At 41.0% G+C, this 18,921-nt stretch overlaps 1 protein-coding gene across 4 annotated transcripts in view; it reads right to left on the bottom strand.

The window, feature by feature from the left end:
- Window positions 1–18,921, bottom strand: part of PLD5 (phospholipase D family member 5) — a 424,183-nt gene that overhangs the window by 295,586 nt on the left and 109,676 nt on the right. For 2 of the 4 annotated variants that reach the window (XM_070768105.1, XM_070768104.1), the window contains exon 1: window positions 17,288–17,762. The exons of the other annotated variants lie outside the window; for them this stretch is intronic. Coding sequence is in view for 1 of the 2 variants with exons in the window: in XM_070768104.1 (XP_070624205.1) it covers window positions 17,288–17,290 (3 nt within the window). In the remaining variant the exon portion in view is untranslated. Of the gene's footprint in view, window positions 1–17,287; window positions 17,763–18,921 lie in introns of those variants that run through there. 4 annotated transcript variants of the gene reach the window in all.

The raw sequence follows: 18,921 nt of genomic DNA, 5'->3' as shown, positions 1-18,921 counted from the left end.
GTTCCCTGAATTTTGGATTCTTTTCCCCAAATACGGCTTGGGCTTAATAGAGGGCTTTTAAGTAAAATTTTCTTTTTAAAATTTTAAACTTTTTTAGTTTTTTAGTCGGTTTGCTTTGGGAGAAGATGTTACTTGCAGATTGTATTAAACATACAAGATAGAGCGAAAAGTGGCTTCCCAGGCGGGGCAGTGGTAAAGAATCCATCTGCCAATGTAGGAGATACAGGAGACTTGGGTTTGATTCCTGGGTCAAGAAGATCCCCTGCAGAAGGAAATGGCAACCCACTCCAGTCTCCTTGTCTGAAAAATCCCATTGACAGAGGAGCCTAGTGGGTTACAATCCAGGAAGTCACAAAGAATTGGACATGACTGAGGATACACATAACGTGAAAAGTAGGTGTCTCCTCCTCACTCCTGATAGAGTTCTCTTTCTCTGAAGGAACCATTCTTACCAGACTTTTCTGCGTCCTCATCTTTAATCCTAGGATAGAGGTATATATGTGTTTGTGTTTCTCCCTCTTTTTACACAAATAAAAGAAAGAAAAGAAATGCACAAATAGAACAATCTAAATATATTGCCTGCACCTTGCATTTTCCAGTTAATATTTTAAGGATATTATTCTATATTTATTCTTTCACTTACTCATTTTTGGAATAAATTAGTTTAGTAGTGAATAAACTAATGTCCTTACTCCAAGAAAGCATAGTAGAAGGGCTCATGTCAAAAAATAAAATCAACGTCTAATAAGTATGCATTACATCAGATGTATTATTTTAAAAAAATAAAGCAGGGTAAGAGGACAGGGTAGCCATGTTGTGATGGGGAAGAGAAAGACTTCCTTTGTGTGATGACATTTCAGGAGTGACCTCAAGAGAAGATCATGTGGCTATCAGAGGAACTGATCAGACAGCAGGAAGAGTACGTGCAAAGGTCCTGGGATGGGTGTGTGGTGATAACAACTGAGGATCAGCAAGGAGGTCACCATGGCTGCTGCACATTAAGCAAGGGAGTGATAGGATATGAGGTCACAGGATGAAGAAGAGAGCCAGATTATGCAGACTCCTGTAGCCCTTGGTCAAATATTTGGCTTTTACTCTGAGTGAGATGGAAAGTCACCAGTGAGTCTGGAGTGACATGCTAGACACACATCTCAGAATGATTATTCTGACTACTGTGCTGAGAAATTTCAGGTGGCAAGGTTGGAAACACGAATCTAGTCCAGGCAAAAGGTGATGCTGGCAGAGACCAGGGTGGAGCAGTGGAAATGGTGGATGGTGGTTGGATTCTGGATGCCTTATGAATGTGGAGCTGTCAGAAGCTGCTGATGAACTGGATGTGGAGAATGAAAAGAAAGAGAAGTGCCAAGGAGGACTCTTGAGAGTTCTAGCCTGAGTCCTGAGAGTTACTGAAAAGACAAAGTTGCTGTTTACTGAAATGAGAAGGCTGTGGGAAGAGCAGAGCTCAGGAAAGAGAAGCAGGGAAGACACTACTGATTTATTTACCAGCTGCACTGGGTCTTCAGCACTGTGCACTGGCTTTCTCTAGATGTGGTGAGTGGAGGCTACTCTTCATTGCAGTGAAAAGTGTGAGCTTTTCATTGTGGTGGCTTCTCTCGCTGCGGGGCATAAGCTCTAGAGAGTATGGGCTTCAGTAGTTACAGCACACAGGCTTAGTAATTGCGGCTGGCAGGCCCTAGAATACGGGCTTAGTTGCCCCTCAGCTCATGGAATCTCCCCAGACCAGGGATCAAACCCGTGTCTCCTGCATCGGCAGGCAGATTTTTAACCACTGGGCCACCTGAGATGTCCAAGACACTGATTTTAGATATAGCAGGTTTGATATGTCTATGAGACCTCCAAGTAGAAATGATAAGGAGGCCACAGGATATATGAGTCTTAAAGTGGCAGAAGCCAGGGATGGGGAGAGAAACGTGGGAGATTTCAGCACACGGCTGACATTCTAAAACATATGTATCTGATAAACATTTATGTTACGTATATTCTACTCAGACTTCACTTGAACTTTCCAAACAGCTGCATAATAGGAAACTTTTTAGATTAAACTCATTTTTATATTAAATTTAAATGAAGACCACTGTTTTATGAAAAAGTCAGAATATACAGTTGGTCCCCGATATTCATAGAGTCTGTATTTGCAAGTTTGCCTACTTGTGAAAATGTATTTGGAACACTAAAATCAATTCTTGCCTTCATGGTAAACCACAGACTGGTGGAAACCTTAACTCACTCAACACACATTTTCCCAACTGAGCATCTTCTTGTTTCTGCTTCCATACTATAAAGACTTGTCCACTTCGTGGTCTACTCCCTGTCACGTGTTTTTCGCTTTTTTTGTGCTTTTCTTTTTTCTGGGGATTTCTCCTTAAAATGCACCCAAGCAAAGCACTGAAGTGCTTTCTGGTGTTCCTAAGTGCAAAAAGGTTGTGATGTGACTTACAGAGAAAACACATGTGTTAGAAAAGCTTGGTTCAGGCAAGGGTTATAGTGTCAGTGGCTTAGAGTTCAATGTTAAAGAGTCAACAATATATATTAAATAAAGTGTCTTTAAATAGAAACACAGATAGATCAAGGTTATATACTGACTGAAGAAAACGGTGTGACCAGAGGTTTGGAATCTACTGCTGCACTTCCTCTAGAAGTAACTGATTAGTATTCACTGATTAGTGTTACGGTGACTTTTTAGGCTGTAACTGCCACGTAATGAGAACTGACTGGTTTGTTTTTTGATCTTTTCATAGCTCAGTGGTAAAGAATCCTCCTGCCAAATAGGAGACATGGGTTCGATCCCTGGGTTGGGAAGATCCCCTGAAGGAGGGCATGGTAACTCACTCCAGTGTTCTTGCCTGGAAAACCCCATAGACAGAGGAGCCTGGAGGGCTACAGTCCATGAGGGTCACAAAAATGTCAGATACAACTTAGAGCCCAAACAACAATAACAACCCTTCACATGGGAAGCAGAAGACTGAAATTACTCAGAGAAATCATCTACCACTACTCTGCACCTTAAGGTAAGAACCTCATGGAAGCCAACCCAGAAAGCTGGGGCTATGACCTATTTTTAAGAAATAGTAGAGAAGAAAAACCCAAAACAAACAAACAACAACAAAAACCCTCCATTAATAAATGCAATGATCTGTGCACAGCGAACTTTAATAAATGTCACTGACAACTTTCAAAACCAGTTAGAGTATCTAATGGCTTTCCTTGTCAGAAAAGTATCTTTGTATCTTACCCAAATCCCAGTGCAGTTTAAAAATCCCATCTACTCTTTATGTGTTCACAGGAGAAATGAAAACTTGTTAAGCACCAGCTACTGCTCTAAGTCCATCATACACTCAAATACATTAAATTGCCCCAGGCTCTTCCATTCTCTAAGTAAAGTAATTCCATTTAGTTCAAAATTTCTTTCTTAGGGCTTATTTTCCATCCTCTAATCAGTCAAATACAACTCTTCCTGCTTTGAAACGCTTACAATCATGTCATCCTTTTTGCCCTGTTAAATGATGAATTGCAATTTCCATCTCATTGCCTCCAGAGCCCACACTGTTGGTCATAAATGTTTAACTGGTAAGGTCATTTCCTATCAAGATCTCCATGAGCAACTGTTTTAATATGTAATTGTTCTTCTGATCTTTCTATTTAAGGATTCCCCTTCTTGTGTTATAAAAAATATTTTTACAATCAAACCATGTTAATTATTAAAGACAACAGGTCAAATGCAAAGACAGAAAAGGCTTTTTATATTAAAAAAAAAAAAAGTTAATAAAGTAACACTGAAGACAATCAGCCTAGAAATGCAAGTTAATTATAAAGAGATTTAATGTTTACTGGACTGCAAGGAGATCCAACCAGTCCACCTTGGGGGATATCAGTCCTGGGTGTTCATTGGAAGGTCTGATGTTGAAGCTGAAATTCCAATACTTTGGCCACCTGATGCGAAGAGCTGACTCATTGGAAAAGACCCTGATGCTGGGAAAGATTGAAGGCAGGAGGAGAAGGGGACAACAGAGGATGAGATGGTTGGATGGCATCACCGACTCAATGGACATAAGTTAGAGCAAGCTCTGGGAATTGGTGATGGACAAGGTAGCCTGGCGTGCTGCAGCTCATGGGGTCGCAAAGAGTGGGACACGACTGACAGACTGAACTGAACTGACCCAAGTTTTAGAACATGTCCACCTTGAAGGTTTGGGGATTTGGGTGCAGGTACCATTGGGTCTCCCTGGTAGCTCAGGTAGTAAAGAATCTGCCTGCAAGGCAGGAGACTCGGGTTCGATTCCTGGATTGGGAAGATCCCCTGGAGAAGGGAATGGCGAACCACTCCAGTATTCTTGCCTGGGAAATCCCATTGACAGAGAGGCCTGGTGGGCTACAGTCCATGGGGTTGCAAAGAGTCGGACATGACTGAGTGACTAACGCACTTCACACACACTTCTTCAGGTTCCATTTCTTTTTGGTCCTCGTTAGCAATGTATCTTGTCATTGCCATAATTTTGAAGAAAGCATTTCTTATAGTTTGGATCATGAAGAGTTCGCACCACATTTTACTAACGACCACATGATTTCTATTATATACTTAATTGTGATGTTAAGAAATTTTCTAAGAATCTGTCCAGGAATTTAAAAGAACAAAATTCAGTTACAAGGCTAAACTACTGGAAAACACATGATTGGGATTAGACAAAGCAAGAGATAATGCTGTATTAAGATACTAACCGAGGAGTCCAAAAACTGAACCCCATGGCTAGAAGGCTATATGCAACCTTAGACTAGTCATTTGACCTTCTGGGATTTAAGTATCCTCATGAAGTGTCCCTGGAGAAGGAAAAGGCTACCTATTCCAGTATTCTGGCCTGGAGTATTCCATGGACTGTATAGTCCATAGGGTTGCAAAGAGTTCGACATGAATGAACGACTTTCACTCACTCATTCAGTCACTCATGGAGTACAGGTACTAGACTATCTCTAAGATCCTTATTATTCAAAATTCTGCATTTACAGTGAGCACAATTAGTTGGGGCTTCTCTGGTTGCTCAGACAGTAAAGAATCCACCTGTAATGTGGGAGACCTGGGTTTGATCCCCGGGTTGGGAAGATCCCCTGGAGAAGGGCATGACAACCCACTCCAGTATTCTTGCCTGGAGAATCCCCATGGACAGAGGATCCTGGTGGGCTACAGTCCATGGGGTCACAAAGAGTCAGACACAACTGAGCGACTAAGCACACAGCACAGAGGAAGATCAGTGACAGCACAGATTATACACACGGGTAAATCTAATTAATTAACATGCAAGCCGTGTGCTAAGTTGTTTCAGTCTTCTCTGACTCTTTGCAACCCTGTGGACTGTAGCCCACCAGGGTCCTTTGCCCATGGGATTCTCCAGGCAAGAATACTGGAGTGGGTTGCCTGCCCTTCTCCAAGGGGTCTTCCCAACCCAGGGATCCCACATCTCTTTTGTCTCCTGCATTGGCAGCGGGTTCCTTTCCACTATCGCCACCTGGTGGATATAGTGTTATATTCACAGGCCCCACACATGCCCCTCCATAGTGCCTATCAAGTGACCAGTAGAGCATAAGACACACACTCTTAAGTCTGGAGATCAGTTCTAGGCTTGCCTCAAACAAGATGTTAAGTCATTTTCCAACAATTAAATATGTAATTCCACCAGCTGTGTGCCCTATAATTTAGTTCAATTTTGTATCCTGCAACTTTACCAAATTTGTTGATGAGTTCTAGCAGATTTTTGGTCCTGTCTTTAGAATTCTGTGAGTAGTATCATGTCATCTGCAAACAGTGATAGTTTTAAATATTCTTTTCCAAACTGAGTTCCTTTATTTCTTTTTCTTCTCTGATTGCTGTGGCTAGGACTTCCAAGAATATGTTGAATAATAGTGGTGAGGGTAGACACACTTGTCTTGTTCCTGATCTTAGCAGAAATGCTTTCAGCTTTTCAACTGTGAGTATGATGTTAGCTGCAGGGCTGTCATATATGGCCTTTGTTATGTTGAGGTATGTTCCCTCTATGTGGAATCATAGAGGGAATAACAAACTAGTGAATATAACAAAAAAGAAGCATATTCACGGATACAGAGAACAAACTAGGTTACAGTGGGGGATGGGGAGGGGCAATATAAGGATAGAGGATTAAGACGTACAAACTGTTAGGTATAAAATAAGCCACAAGAATATATTTTACAATGTGGGGAATAGTCAATATTTTATAACTATAAATGGAGTGTTTGTGTGAATCCTGAGTCACTCAGTTGTATATAACTTTTTGTGGGCCCATGGACTGTAGTCCACAAATAAATGGACTATAACCTTTAAAATTTGTGACTCATAACATTGTAAACCTGTAACTTATATAATACTCTCCATCAACTATACTTCAATAAAAAAAAAAAGAAAAAGAAAAAAAACTTTTATATGGCCCTGTGTAAACTACTAATAGATAGCTAACAGGAAGCTGCCGTACGGCACAGGGAGCTCAGCTCAGAGCCCTGTGATGACTTGGAGGGGTGGATGGGGCTGGAGTGGGAGGGAGAGGATATACATATACATATGGCTGAGTCACACTGCTGTGCAGCAGAAACTAACACAATATTACAAAGCAATTATACTCCAATAAAAATAAAGAAATTCCACTTGTTTCTCCCCTTCTCATCTTTTGTTTTATATTTTTTACTTTTTAGGGGAGTTTAAGTTATGATTTAGTCCACTGCTTACAGAATAATGAGCGGGATTACAAGAATTCTGGAGCACCCTTAGGTACCCTTGATTATAGAGTCTTTGGAACTTTTTTTTAAAAGCACCCAAATTCTCCTCTGGATGCACTAGATGTGCATGGTCTACTGGAATAATCCAGTCAGGAAGGTGTGGCAATATTTATGGTTGTTTGGGCACTGGTAGGATTAAGAGTATCTTTCGAATAGAGAGTAGAGGGAGAAGAGTATATGCCAACACTAGTCTCACCATGAAAGGTGGCTGGTGTGTTGTTCTTATTTATAACTGATGCTGGCCCTTCTCTTGACGTGTGCCCAGTCGTGTCCAACTCTTTGCAACCTCATGGACTGTAGCCCACAGACTCCTCTGTCCATGGGATTCTCTAGGCAAGAATACTGGAGTGGGTTGTCATGCCCTTCTCTGGGTATCTTCCTGACCCAGGGATCAAACCCGCATCTCTGGAGTCTCCTGCACTGGCAGGCATTTACCACTAGCACTGTCTGGGAAGACCAAACACTTAGGAATAGGAGTTAAACGGGGGCTGTTTTCAGATATTGGCTAGCAAAAGCAATTCAGGATACAGTCCAATTTGAGAGTAACTAGGCAAGTCCTGATTACTTGAAAGGAGCTCTTAAAAAAGGATTTTTATCTTCTAAAAGTAACATTTTTATTCATCCATCTTCAGGCAACAGTGTGCTTTTGAGTCACCTTAGAGGATAAAAATGAAGCTTGATTGTACCAAGCATCTAGAAGCTTGAAAGGGGTTCACTGGTCCCAAGAATTGAGTCCAGCCAATTCTGTTGTGCTGAATGGATGGGTAGAAATGACACCTGAATGTCCTGGGTGGAGTGTGGTTCCACTGATGGTTCCACATCAGTGCTTGTGCTTGATGTATCAATAAAATGATTAAAGAGTGAGGATTATTTACCTGAGGCTGATTGTTTAATAAATCTGCAAGCACAGACTATACACCATTTTTCAGAGTTTATATATTTGACCAATTATAAGGGCCAGCTGGACCATATGAAGAGCAAAGGTGAATTGGGAGGCCTTTATCTAACTCTCATATTTTAGAATCACAGAGATCTTAGCTCCAAGGGAGCTGAGACATTTCCTCGCTGGACTCATCCCCATGCTTCTCTTCCTTTACTTCCAGCTCTCTTTTCAACCCACAAACTAAGCAAAGAACACCATACCTTTCTGAAAACCATAACTTCCTCTCACTTCTTTGATCATTACTTTACTCAACACTCTTAAAATTAGGTCACTTACCCTCTTGATGTTGTACAAGTGAAATAGCAAAAGAAATGGGATGGCAATTGCTTCAACTTGAATGTACAAAAATGCTTAGTCAGTATTATTAAATAATTTTGCAGGAAAATTGGAAATAACATCCATGTCCCCTAAAAAGATGACAGAGAGTTAAATATATTGGCACGGAATGATGGCTACAATAAATTAAGTAAAAAATTCAAGACCAAACAGTACACTGATGAATAATATTCATAAGTGTGTGTTTACTGATACCTATAAATAAAATAATATTTTTTGTTTTCTTAACAATTATTAATGTGCCATGAACTCTTCTAAAGATCAAGATTTTGATGGGAGACACAGTTCCTACCCATGGGTGCTCACAGTCTGCTGGGGAGGTAAACGTTGTTATTGTTCAGTCACTCAATCGTGTCCAGCTCTTTGTGACACCACGGACTTCAGCACATCAGGCTTCCCTGTCCCTCACCATCTCCTGAAGTTTGCTCAAACTCACGTCCATTGAGTCGGTGATGCCACCCAATCATCTCATCCTCTGTCGTCCCCTTCTCCTCCTGCCCTCAATCTTTCCCAGCATCAGGGTCTTTTCCAATGAGTCAGCTCTTCCCATCAGGTGGCCAAAGTACTGGAGATTCAGCTTCAGCATCGGTCCTTCCAATGAAGATTCAAGATTGATTTCCTTTAGGATTAACTGTTTTGATCTCCTTGCAGTCCGAGGGAGTCTCAAGAATTTTCTCCAACAACACAGTTCAAAAGCATCAGTTCTTTGATGCTCAGCCTTCTTTATGGTCCAGCTCTCACATCCATACATGATTTCTGGAAAAACCATAACTTTGATTATATGGACCTTTGTCAGACCTTAGATGAGCATTAAGCAGATAATAATATAATAAAAACTATATGTGTGTGAAGTATATATGCATACAAGTGAGTGTGTATATTTATATAAGGAAAAAAAGGCTAAAATCACATTTAAAACCAACAGGTATTACCCGTGAATTATCTTTTATTTCTTTATTTTCAGCATGCTATAAATCTTCAATTACCATCTCTTTCTTTTGTAATTAGAAAAGAAATTAATTGGATTTACTGTTTCTTATTTAGTTTCCTCAGGTCTACATCAGGCTACCTTTAGATTTAGTGATCAGCTCTCTTCTGTCTTCCCTTGAGATAAAAAACCATTGTTGTCTATTTCCTGACTTTAGGAGAAGGCAATGGCACCCCACTCCAGTACTCTTGCCTGGAAAATCCCACGGATGTAGGAGCCTGGTAAGCTGCAGTCCATGGGGTCGCTAGGGGTTGGACATGACTGAGCAACTTCACTTTCACACATTGGAGAAGGAACTGGCAACCCACTCCAGTGTTCTTGCCTGGAGAACCCCAGGGACAGGGGAGCCTGGTGTGCTGCTGTCTCTGGGGTCGCACAGAGTCGGACACGACTGAAACGACTTAGCAGCAGCAGCAGAATGCGTAAGAGTGTACTGCTTTGACACTTGTGAAAGTAACAGCAATAAGAAGTAATTGAGAAAAAAACAGTCAGGCATACATCATTTTCTGAGAGACATGGATGGCTATCCAAGGCAGGGGAACAAAGAGACCCAACTTCTCCTCAGGGCCCAAGGGAGCTTACACTTACTTGTACTTGGCAATGCGTTTTTAGCAACCCTCTGCTAAAGCTGAAGCATCAATTACATGGCATTTTTAAAGATTTATTTATCTGTTTATTTACTTATTTCCATTTTGGCTGTGCTGGGTCTACGTTGCTGCACATGGACTCTCTCCAGTGCAGTGAGTGGGGTGGGGTGCTGGTACTCTAGTAGCGATGCAAGGCATCTCACTGCTGTGGCTTTTCTTGTTGTGGAGCACAGGCTCTAGGCTGCGGGGGCTTCAGTAGTTGTGGTGCATGGGCTTAGTTGCTCCATGGCATGTGGGATATTCCTGGACCAGGGATCGAACCCATGTGCCCTGCACTGGCAGGAAGATTCTTAACCACTAGACCACCAGGGAAGCTCCCATAATATCTTAATATGAAAGTCTTAGAAAGACTATTATTTCTGATGAGACTTATTTCTTACAAAGAATTGCAGATAAATAACTTGCAAAATATTTTATGCTTTGTTATTTATATTTTCGCATTTTACAACTGTTTCCAGTACTTTTAGTAGTTCTTATGAAATGAGAGTGAAGGTTCTGCCATCTCTTCTGACATTCAGAGAACCTCTGATGAGACCACAGAACTCTACCTCACTAAAGGCTCAAAAAGTAACAGGGACTTGACCGCCAAGAGATTTGGAAAATGACCTGGTCAATGTCCACCATAAAACATTCCAAAGGCTTACTGTGAAGCATCAAAGTTCATTTAAAAAGTTGCTTACATATATTTTTTTGTAAATGGTACACACTCATGTTTATAAAGAACATTGTCCAAAAAAGGAAAAGAATAAAGTTTGAAAATATCCCCCAAATTCCGTAAGTGTTAATGTGGTGAGCATATTTCTCTATATATCTATCCGTGCACAGGGATGTATTGATATAGTACTATATAAATAGCATTATTTGCTTCTTTTTTTTTTAAGCAAAAATGAAAGAGGGCATATAAAGCTTAAAAATAAAGACAACTCAATTTGGGAGGTGAAGATCATGAGATGCCTCATGAAGGGAACTTTGGGTCCCAATGATGCCCCACTCTTTGAACTGGGTGCTGAGTAAAAGACTGTGATCATTTTGCAAAAATGTGAGCTGTACATTTCTGATTTACATACTTTTTTAGTTTGCATCTTATACTTGAGTGAAAATTTTTTACATAAAACTTCCTGACTAAAGTAAATCAATACTCCAAGCAAATGAAAGAGAAGGCAAAGGAGAGGAAACATATATAATCCTAGAACCAATTAAGTCTATTTTCATGCTTTAATTTCAGTCTTTAATTTTCAGTATCTTACAAATGTATCTGTTATTTGTTAATGCTCTTTAACACAAAGAGCATTAATATTTCTTAACAGGAAATTCTAAGTCCTAGAAAGAGTAAATGGTCTTCATGTTTTTCAATGTATTAAACATAAGTTACATAGTTTTATAAAGAATCTTCATGGTAAGTGAACATAAATTGGGGAAATCTTTAGGTGTACCAACATATTACAATATAGCCTGTGCTGGCTATGACAGAACCCCTTAGCCAATGAGCCATACTTTCTATGAACTGATTAATCAACCAGTGTCCGTCAGAAACATTAAAGTCATATAGATACAGCATAACAGTTAGTTTAAAAGTAAGATTTATTAATTATATACAGTTGTAATTTTCCTTTGCCCTCTATCTTATCCATTTCTTTTTCTTTTAATTTTATTTTATTTTTAAACTTTACAATATTGGTTCTGCCATATATCGAAATGAATCCACCACAGGCATACATGTGTTCCCCATCCTGAACCCTCCTCCCTCCTCCCTCCCCGTACCATCCCTCTGGGTATCCATTTCATAAAACATTTCTATACATGTTCTGGGGCTTCCCAGGTGGCACAACTGGTAAAGAACCAGCCTGCCAATGGAGGACACATGAGAAAAGCAAGTTCAATTCCTGAGTTGGGAAGGTCCCAGGGAGGAGGGCATGGCAACCCACTCCAGTATTCTTGCCTAGAGAACCCCATGGACAGAGGAGCCTAGTGGGCTACAGTCCATAGGGTCACAAAGAGTTGGACACAACTGAAGCAACTTAGCACAGCACAGCATCAGATCAGATCAGATCAGTCGCTCAGTCGTGTGCAACTCTTTGCGACCCCATGAATCGCAGCACGCCAGGCCTCCCTGTCCATCACCAACTCCCAGAGTTCACTCAGACTCACATCCATCGAGTCAGTGATGCCATCCAGCCATCTCATCCTCTGTCATCCCCTTCTCCTCCTGCCCCCAATCCCTCCCAGCATCAGAGTCTTTTCCAATGAGTCAACTCTTCGCATGAGGTGGCCAAAGTATTGGAGTTTCAGCTTTAGCATCATTCCTTCCAAAGAAATCCCAGGGCTGATCTCCTTCAGAATGGACTGGTTGGATCTCCTTGCAGTCCAAGGGACTCTCAAGAGTCTTCTCCAACACCACAGTTCAAAAGCATCAATTCTTCGGCACTCAGCCTTCTTCACAGTTCAACTCTCACATCCATACATGACCACAGGAAAAACCATAGCCTTGACTAGATGAACCTTTGTTGGCAAAGTAAGACAGGAAGTAAAAGATGGGTAACAAGGGATACTCGTGAATGAGGAGTACTGGAGCAAGAAATGAAAGGGAGGAGAGACCAAACTTGGATTATCGTAAGCTCCACTGGAAGTTTAAGGGAGTTAGTTATTCCTGTGCCCACATTTATAGCAGGGCATTTAAAGTTGCGTTAAAGGCTAAACTATACCATTTTTCCTGCAATCCTCTGAACAGCTCCTCAGAGACTTTGTCCATCTTAAACTATTTAATTTCTAGGTTATGCAGCTAATTGGTGTCTTTATTCTAGGTCTCCCATCTATCACATTGATTTTACAATCAACATTAGGCTTAATCAGCAACAACTTAAATGGTATTCCATCCATCATCCCATACAAACTTGCTCTTGTGTCTTCTCACCCAATGGGACTTATGCAGCATCCATCATGAATCGTCTGTACCCAGGAGACTGATCAACAGCATGAAAATTTGAACTGAGCTCATATTTTGCTTATTTTCAGCTTTGCAGTTCCTTTAGCTATCAAGTGTAACTCACAGAAGACAACAGACAAATGAATGAGAGACTATTCATCTTCATTACACTATTGATATGTGCAATTTATAATTTTTAATGCTCTTGACACCATCTTCAAGGAGAAACTCAAAGCCAACCATTGCATTCAATTACCTAAAACTTGTCAGCACAGAATCCTTTTCAGTCAGCATCATACCCATCCTAATTAATAAAATCATTTAGATATTTATATGTTTTTTTTTCAAGGCATTTTATATCCTCTCATCCTCCACATCTTTCCATTCGTTTTATCAATGTGGCTACCAGTTATCAATTATCAAGAAAAGAACACTGTAGCTATTAGTCATTTAGAGTTATATCCAATCTGTTCTCTTCATGTCACTTTCAAACTTCTAGAATCTGTGAACATATGAATGTAGGTGTAGATAATCTCTGATCCTCTGAAGCCAACTTCTCTTAAGGGACATAATCAAAATACCACTTTATACTGTCAGCCTCCATGTTCTTTCCAGAACACAATGCATTGTCGCTCACTTCTAAACACCTTATTGGACTTTGGGTAACAGACTATAGGAATTACCTATTATATATTTGACTCTCAGACTTTTTCTTCCTTGATACATGCCTTTATTCATTCAACAAGGCACAGAACCTACTACGTACAAAGTACTATGTCAGGTAAAGTAGGAATTGCAGCCAGTGGACTTTTATTCACTTTTCTTGAGCCACCTGCTTCAAGTGTGAGGGTCTTTGCTTTTCTTTTTCATACTTCACACCTAATCAGTGGCCAGTGTATATGAAGTTTTCTTTCACATTATCTTCTTTTTTTTCCACTTTCTTCCCACCACCCTATTTTAAATCCTTACCATCCTGTACCTGCTGTTGCTGCTACTGCTGCTGAGTCGCTTTAGTCGTGTCTGACTCTGTGCGACCCCATAGATGGAAGCCCACCAGGCTCCCCCGTCCCTGGGATTCTCCAGGCAAGAACACTGGAGTGGGTTGCCATTTCCTTCTCCAATGCATGAAAATGAAAAGTGAAAGTGAAGTTGCTCAGTTGTGTCCGACTCTTAGCGACCCCATGGACTGCAGCCCACCAGGCTCCTCCACCCATGGGATTTTCCAGGCAAGAATATTGGAGTGGGATGCCATTGCCTTCTCTGATCCTGTACCTAGATAATTTCAAAAGCTTCCTCCCAATCTGTCTCTCTGCAAGGTCTCCAACCTAATCAAACACCTTACTTATTCTAGAAACAGTATGTTATAGCAACATATTAATGTAATTATTACAATGATGCAATAGAGGTTAAGAATCATTATTTGCTTTTTGTAGATAACAACATTAACTGTTAAAGAGTTTTTGTTTAAGTCCCAAATCACATAACTAATGCATGACTAACCCAGAAATTTAATTCTAGGTCTGAATACATCTAAACCCTCTTTCCATAACATCAGACTAACTCCCAGTTTAAGGGAATTGTTTAGGGGAAATCAGCCAGAATGGGAAGAAAAGGTATGAATTATGCTGGCATGAAAAGAACAGGAAACCAAACAAGTGACATGGAGAAGGAAGAACAGACCTGTACATGGGACCAGATGGGCTACGAAGAAGAAAGAAATGTCCAAGATTTTTTGGTAGTTTTAGACAGTGGGTCATTGGAGGTTTGGCCTGGCTTTGCTTCCTCTATGTCTTGGAAAGCTGTATGATGAGATGGTTTAAGAAGCAAGGGCCTGAATTTGTTCCCAATCTGGCACTACCCCTTACTAGCTGTATGCCCTTAGGAATGCACTTAACTTCTCTGTGCCTTATGTCAATACAATGGGGATAATAATAAACCTGCTTAAAAGGAAGGTTGAGGATTTTTAAAATTTATTTTTAATTGAAGGATAATTTCTTTACAATATTGGTTTGATTTCTCCCATACATTAACATGAATTAGCCATAGGTATATCTACGTCCCCTCCCTCCTGAACCTCTCTCCCACCTCCCACCCTTTCCTCCCCCTCTAGGTTGTTACAGAGCCCCAGTTTGAGTTCCCTGAGTCATATGGCAGATTTGCATTGGCTACCTATTTTACACATGTAATGTACATGCTTCTATGCTCTTTCCTCCCCACCTCTGTCCTTGTTCATAAGTCTTTCTCTATATCTGTGTCTCCATTGCTGCCCTGCAAATAGGTTCATCAGTACCGAGGCTGAGGATTATTAAAGTGCTTACAACACTTGGAACCCAGCACATATGTCCTCAATATTTATAAAATATTATTTATATCCATGCATTTCTTTTTCTTTCAAATAACTTAACATTTATATAGAATGGATTCAGTTATTTGCATTTCCTTTAAGTTTGTAAATAAAGCCAAAAAAAGCAATGAGAGGTCACAGCCCAAGCCAGGCTGACTTATTTGGTATAACATCTAGCAAGCCCTGACATGCTCCGGATTCTAATGAGGTCAAGGAGACGGTTTTTCATAATGTCTTTTCTCTTGGATAAGTGAGAGAACTGATCACATTTGCATGATGAGAAACAAGACTGGCTTCCTTTTCATCATAGAAGGGATTTAGTGAAAATCCAACCTATAGATTCACTCTTCTTATAATCAAAGACTGGTTTTTCAACCCACAGTTCTCTGCACAGAGCTCTCACTAAAACGAAAGGTGAACTATGGTTCCCTTTGCAAAAGCTGGCCAGTTAGGACACCTTCCCTACAAAAGTGTTACCATATCAGTGTTTGCAGTTAAGAAGAGTTCAGTTAGACCCAAGCATTTATTTGAATATACAGTGGGGTAATTTTTCCAACTCTCCAAATAATAACTAATCAACATAGCCAGAGGATGGCCTGGATGCAAACATGCCAACAATCTGCAGTCACTCTCTTGGTTCCCACCGTCCCTTCCCCCTACTCCATAGGGAAGTTCGCTCCTTTGGAGGTCTTTATACTTTCATCAGGTTGTGCTACTGCATTTAAGTGATTGGAGCCCCTGACTGGCTCCTTGTCTTCTCCCTAAATACTGTACACAACCATCACCATGCTTGCGTGTATGCTCATGCTTAAGACCTGTTGGCAAGGGACTCTTGGCAAGGGACTTTATCCGCATTTCAGCCCCGTTCTTTTTAATCCTTAAAGGAATGTTCCCAGGCTAATTAAAGAGAAAAACAGAATTATTATGCCCCAAGAATTCAGGCAAAACATTCCCAAGCACTAAGAAGCCCTAATGAATCCTCGTGCTGGACATGCTGATTCTCAGCCATCCTGCTGGTTTAGGAGAAATGGGGTGAGTCTCTGCGAAGTTCTCTTCACTGTATAGGAAAGCTTCTAAAATGGATGAGATGATAAAAGGTACCAGGTGTTAACTAAGGAAGGGAAAATCTGACCCTCATCTTTGCTGCTTTATTTCTGTGGTCGGTTTGCTTATGAGTAAGTGAGCTAGGACAGATGATAAGGCCAGGAAGAGAAAGGAAATATTCTTACAAATCCAGCTTCCAGTTTCCCCTCTTCTGAATTGTTAGAAAAGCAGACTTACTTCTAAAAATTCCCACATTCCTTTCATCAGCACTTTCTTCATTCATCTGGATTATAAACGGAATAATCATTTCCCACACATCAGCTGTGCAGTCAAATAAGTGTATTTCAGGCATTCTCTCTATATAGTAATAGGTTTTATTTTCTCCCAAATGTTATATAATCATATTATTACCAATGTCCTTCATCTCATAATCCCTTAAAGAAAAGTTTAGTGGCTTCTGTGTTACAGCAGCTCTTCCCCTAATATTGAGGGCAATGGAGAAGCAGCAGTTGGAGAAGGCACATGGACAGCAGAGACCCGAATTAAGCACAGAGTCATTCCCACGGCGACTTCTAACGCCAAGTCCAAAGACCTCATTTCCATTTCGGTGTCCCTAACCCCAGCAACATTTGCTCTGCTAGAGTGAATCAAACAAACTTCTTCCAAACAAAGTCATAGAACACTTCCTTTTAAACGTGGGCTCCTGTTGCCGCTGCCTGCATATGCTAGCTTTAAAATGAAAACAACATCTCTTAGAAGTTTGCTCTAGTAACGTTTAATGTGCAAATGCCTCCAATCAACAGTGAAGCTCACAGAACTGAGGCGACTCACTAGTCAGAAAAGAAAGCTGCTTCAGTACGAATGGGTTTGAACCCTCATATGGAAATATCAAGACAATGGGCAATTATTTCTATGAAGGAGTCTCCTGGAAATTACAACGACATTCAGAAGAAGAGTCCACTTCAGACACTGTATTCATCAGGGCTGCGTCTCAGGTCACCGCGGGGTCTGTCTTTGCCTGGCAGAGCAGCCCTCATTAATTACAAGGCAGCACTACTCCTGACACAAAAGAAATTATTTTTCAAAAATCAGTGTGCTGCTGGCAAAGGTGTTCCTGCCCTTCCACTGAAAAACCGACAGCTCCCCAAAGCTCAAGGGACTGTCGGTCATTCTCAGGTTACCAACAGCCATTTTCACCAGCACATGCTAAATATTCTTTCCCAGGTAGCAGACCAGGTCTGCCAAAAGCTCCGGAGTTTCTTACCATTGCGATCCGATCTTCCCTCCCTTCGGACTCCGGCTGCCAGGAACTGTTGCTGGTCCGCTGCTCCTCCAGCCACCAGATCCTCTGGAGGCTGAGAATGTCTCATGTGGTGCGAATGTATCGCCACCGATTATATTTCAGTCCCTCAATTGCTAGCCTTGATGCTTTGGAAATCAGCCAAACCAAGCGCAAAGAGAAAGGGCTGCAGCTTGCAATTTCAGAACTTTCCCTAGAATGTGCTCTTAAAAACATGGGCCCCTCATTTAGCATTTGAACAAATACCCAGGGCTTGCTACATTCAGTTGCACTTCTCTCGTTTTCCTTTTAAACTGACTTGGGTTTTGTTGCTAGTGGAAGGAAATTACAGCAAGATACTCAAAGCTGACCCAGGGGATGCAGACCTGGTGCAGACTTCCACATGCTTCAAACCTGACAAGAAAAGGCTGCTATTCCAATCAGAGATGAGAATCCTGCCGAGATGGGGAGGAAGGCAGAGGGACAGTGCTGGCGAGCTGTCTAGGTTGACAGCATTTTGATAACTGGCGGGAGTCTGCACAATGCTCTGGGGAACAACCATGGGACCCAAGTTGGCTCTAAATCATTTGGTACAAGATTGTTCAATCCAAAGAGGCAGAAAGCAAATTTCTATCAAAGGACTCTATGGAACACAGCCTTATCTTGAAGGATCAACTAGAAGTTCTTTAAGGGCAGAAGTTCTTCAAAGAGTCTGCTAAGACCCTTTAAATCTACTGGGTTACTCAATCATATTAAATTATTTGTTGTTGTTTAGTCACAAAGTTGTGTCTGGCTCTTTTGCAACCCCATGGACTGTAGCCCACCAGACTCATCTGTCCATGGGATTTCCCAGGCAAGAATACTGGAGTGGGTTGCCATTTTCTTCTCCAGGGGATCTTCCCAACCCAGGGATCGAACCTGCATCACCTCCACTGGAAGGCAGATTCTGAGCCATCAGAGAAGCCCCATTAAACTATTAGGATCTTGCTTTTCCTACATTTGACAATGTTTTAAATTCTTAAAAATTTTATTTCAGAAGGATTTACTCAGACAACTAGCACACAGCACAGGCAAGACCTCAACTGAAGCTCAGGCCAGAACTCTTTAAAATAACAGTACAAAAAAAAATAATAACAAAATAAAATAATAGTACACAGGAGTCAACACATCTATCAGCTGCCAAACTGTTTACCTGCCTTTGTTTCCCCCACTTACTGTGAACTCCTGCAGGTAGCGTCCATGTTTGTTTTGTTCACTACTTTATCCCTAGTATGGCCTCTACTCCACTGTAGGATATTAATTGGCTGAATTAATTAACTTTCCATAATCACTGGAGATGATTGTTGGCAGAGCCCCACAAATTGGTAAAATTCCCTTTGCTTGGAGCCTCATGTGTTGGAGGCTTGGGTTGGGTTCTTTTCATGGCTTCTTTTCCTCTCACCAGAAAGGTTCATACACCCTAATATGGTCAGGCTTAGAAAGGGCAGGAAAAACTTCCAGCAGAGTTAAATACTTGTTCTAAAGAAAATGCAATTCAAGGAATATAATTCATGCTGATGGCCAAGGGTTCTGATTTGTTCAAGGAGTCCACGGCCTTTATCAAGCCTGACAGCATCAAG

The sequence above is a fragment of the Bos indicus genome, chromosome 16 (assembly GCF_029378745.1).
Source record: "Bos indicus isolate NIAB-ARS_2022 breed Sahiwal x Tharparkar chromosome 16, NIAB-ARS_B.indTharparkar_mat_pri_1.0, whole genome shotgun sequence".
In the NCBI taxonomy this organism is placed as follows: Eukaryota; Metazoa; Chordata; class Mammalia; order Artiodactyla; family Bovidae; genus Bos; species Bos indicus.
Note: the sequence above shows the minus strand (reverse complement) of the source record. Positions and strands in the feature narration are given on the sequence as shown.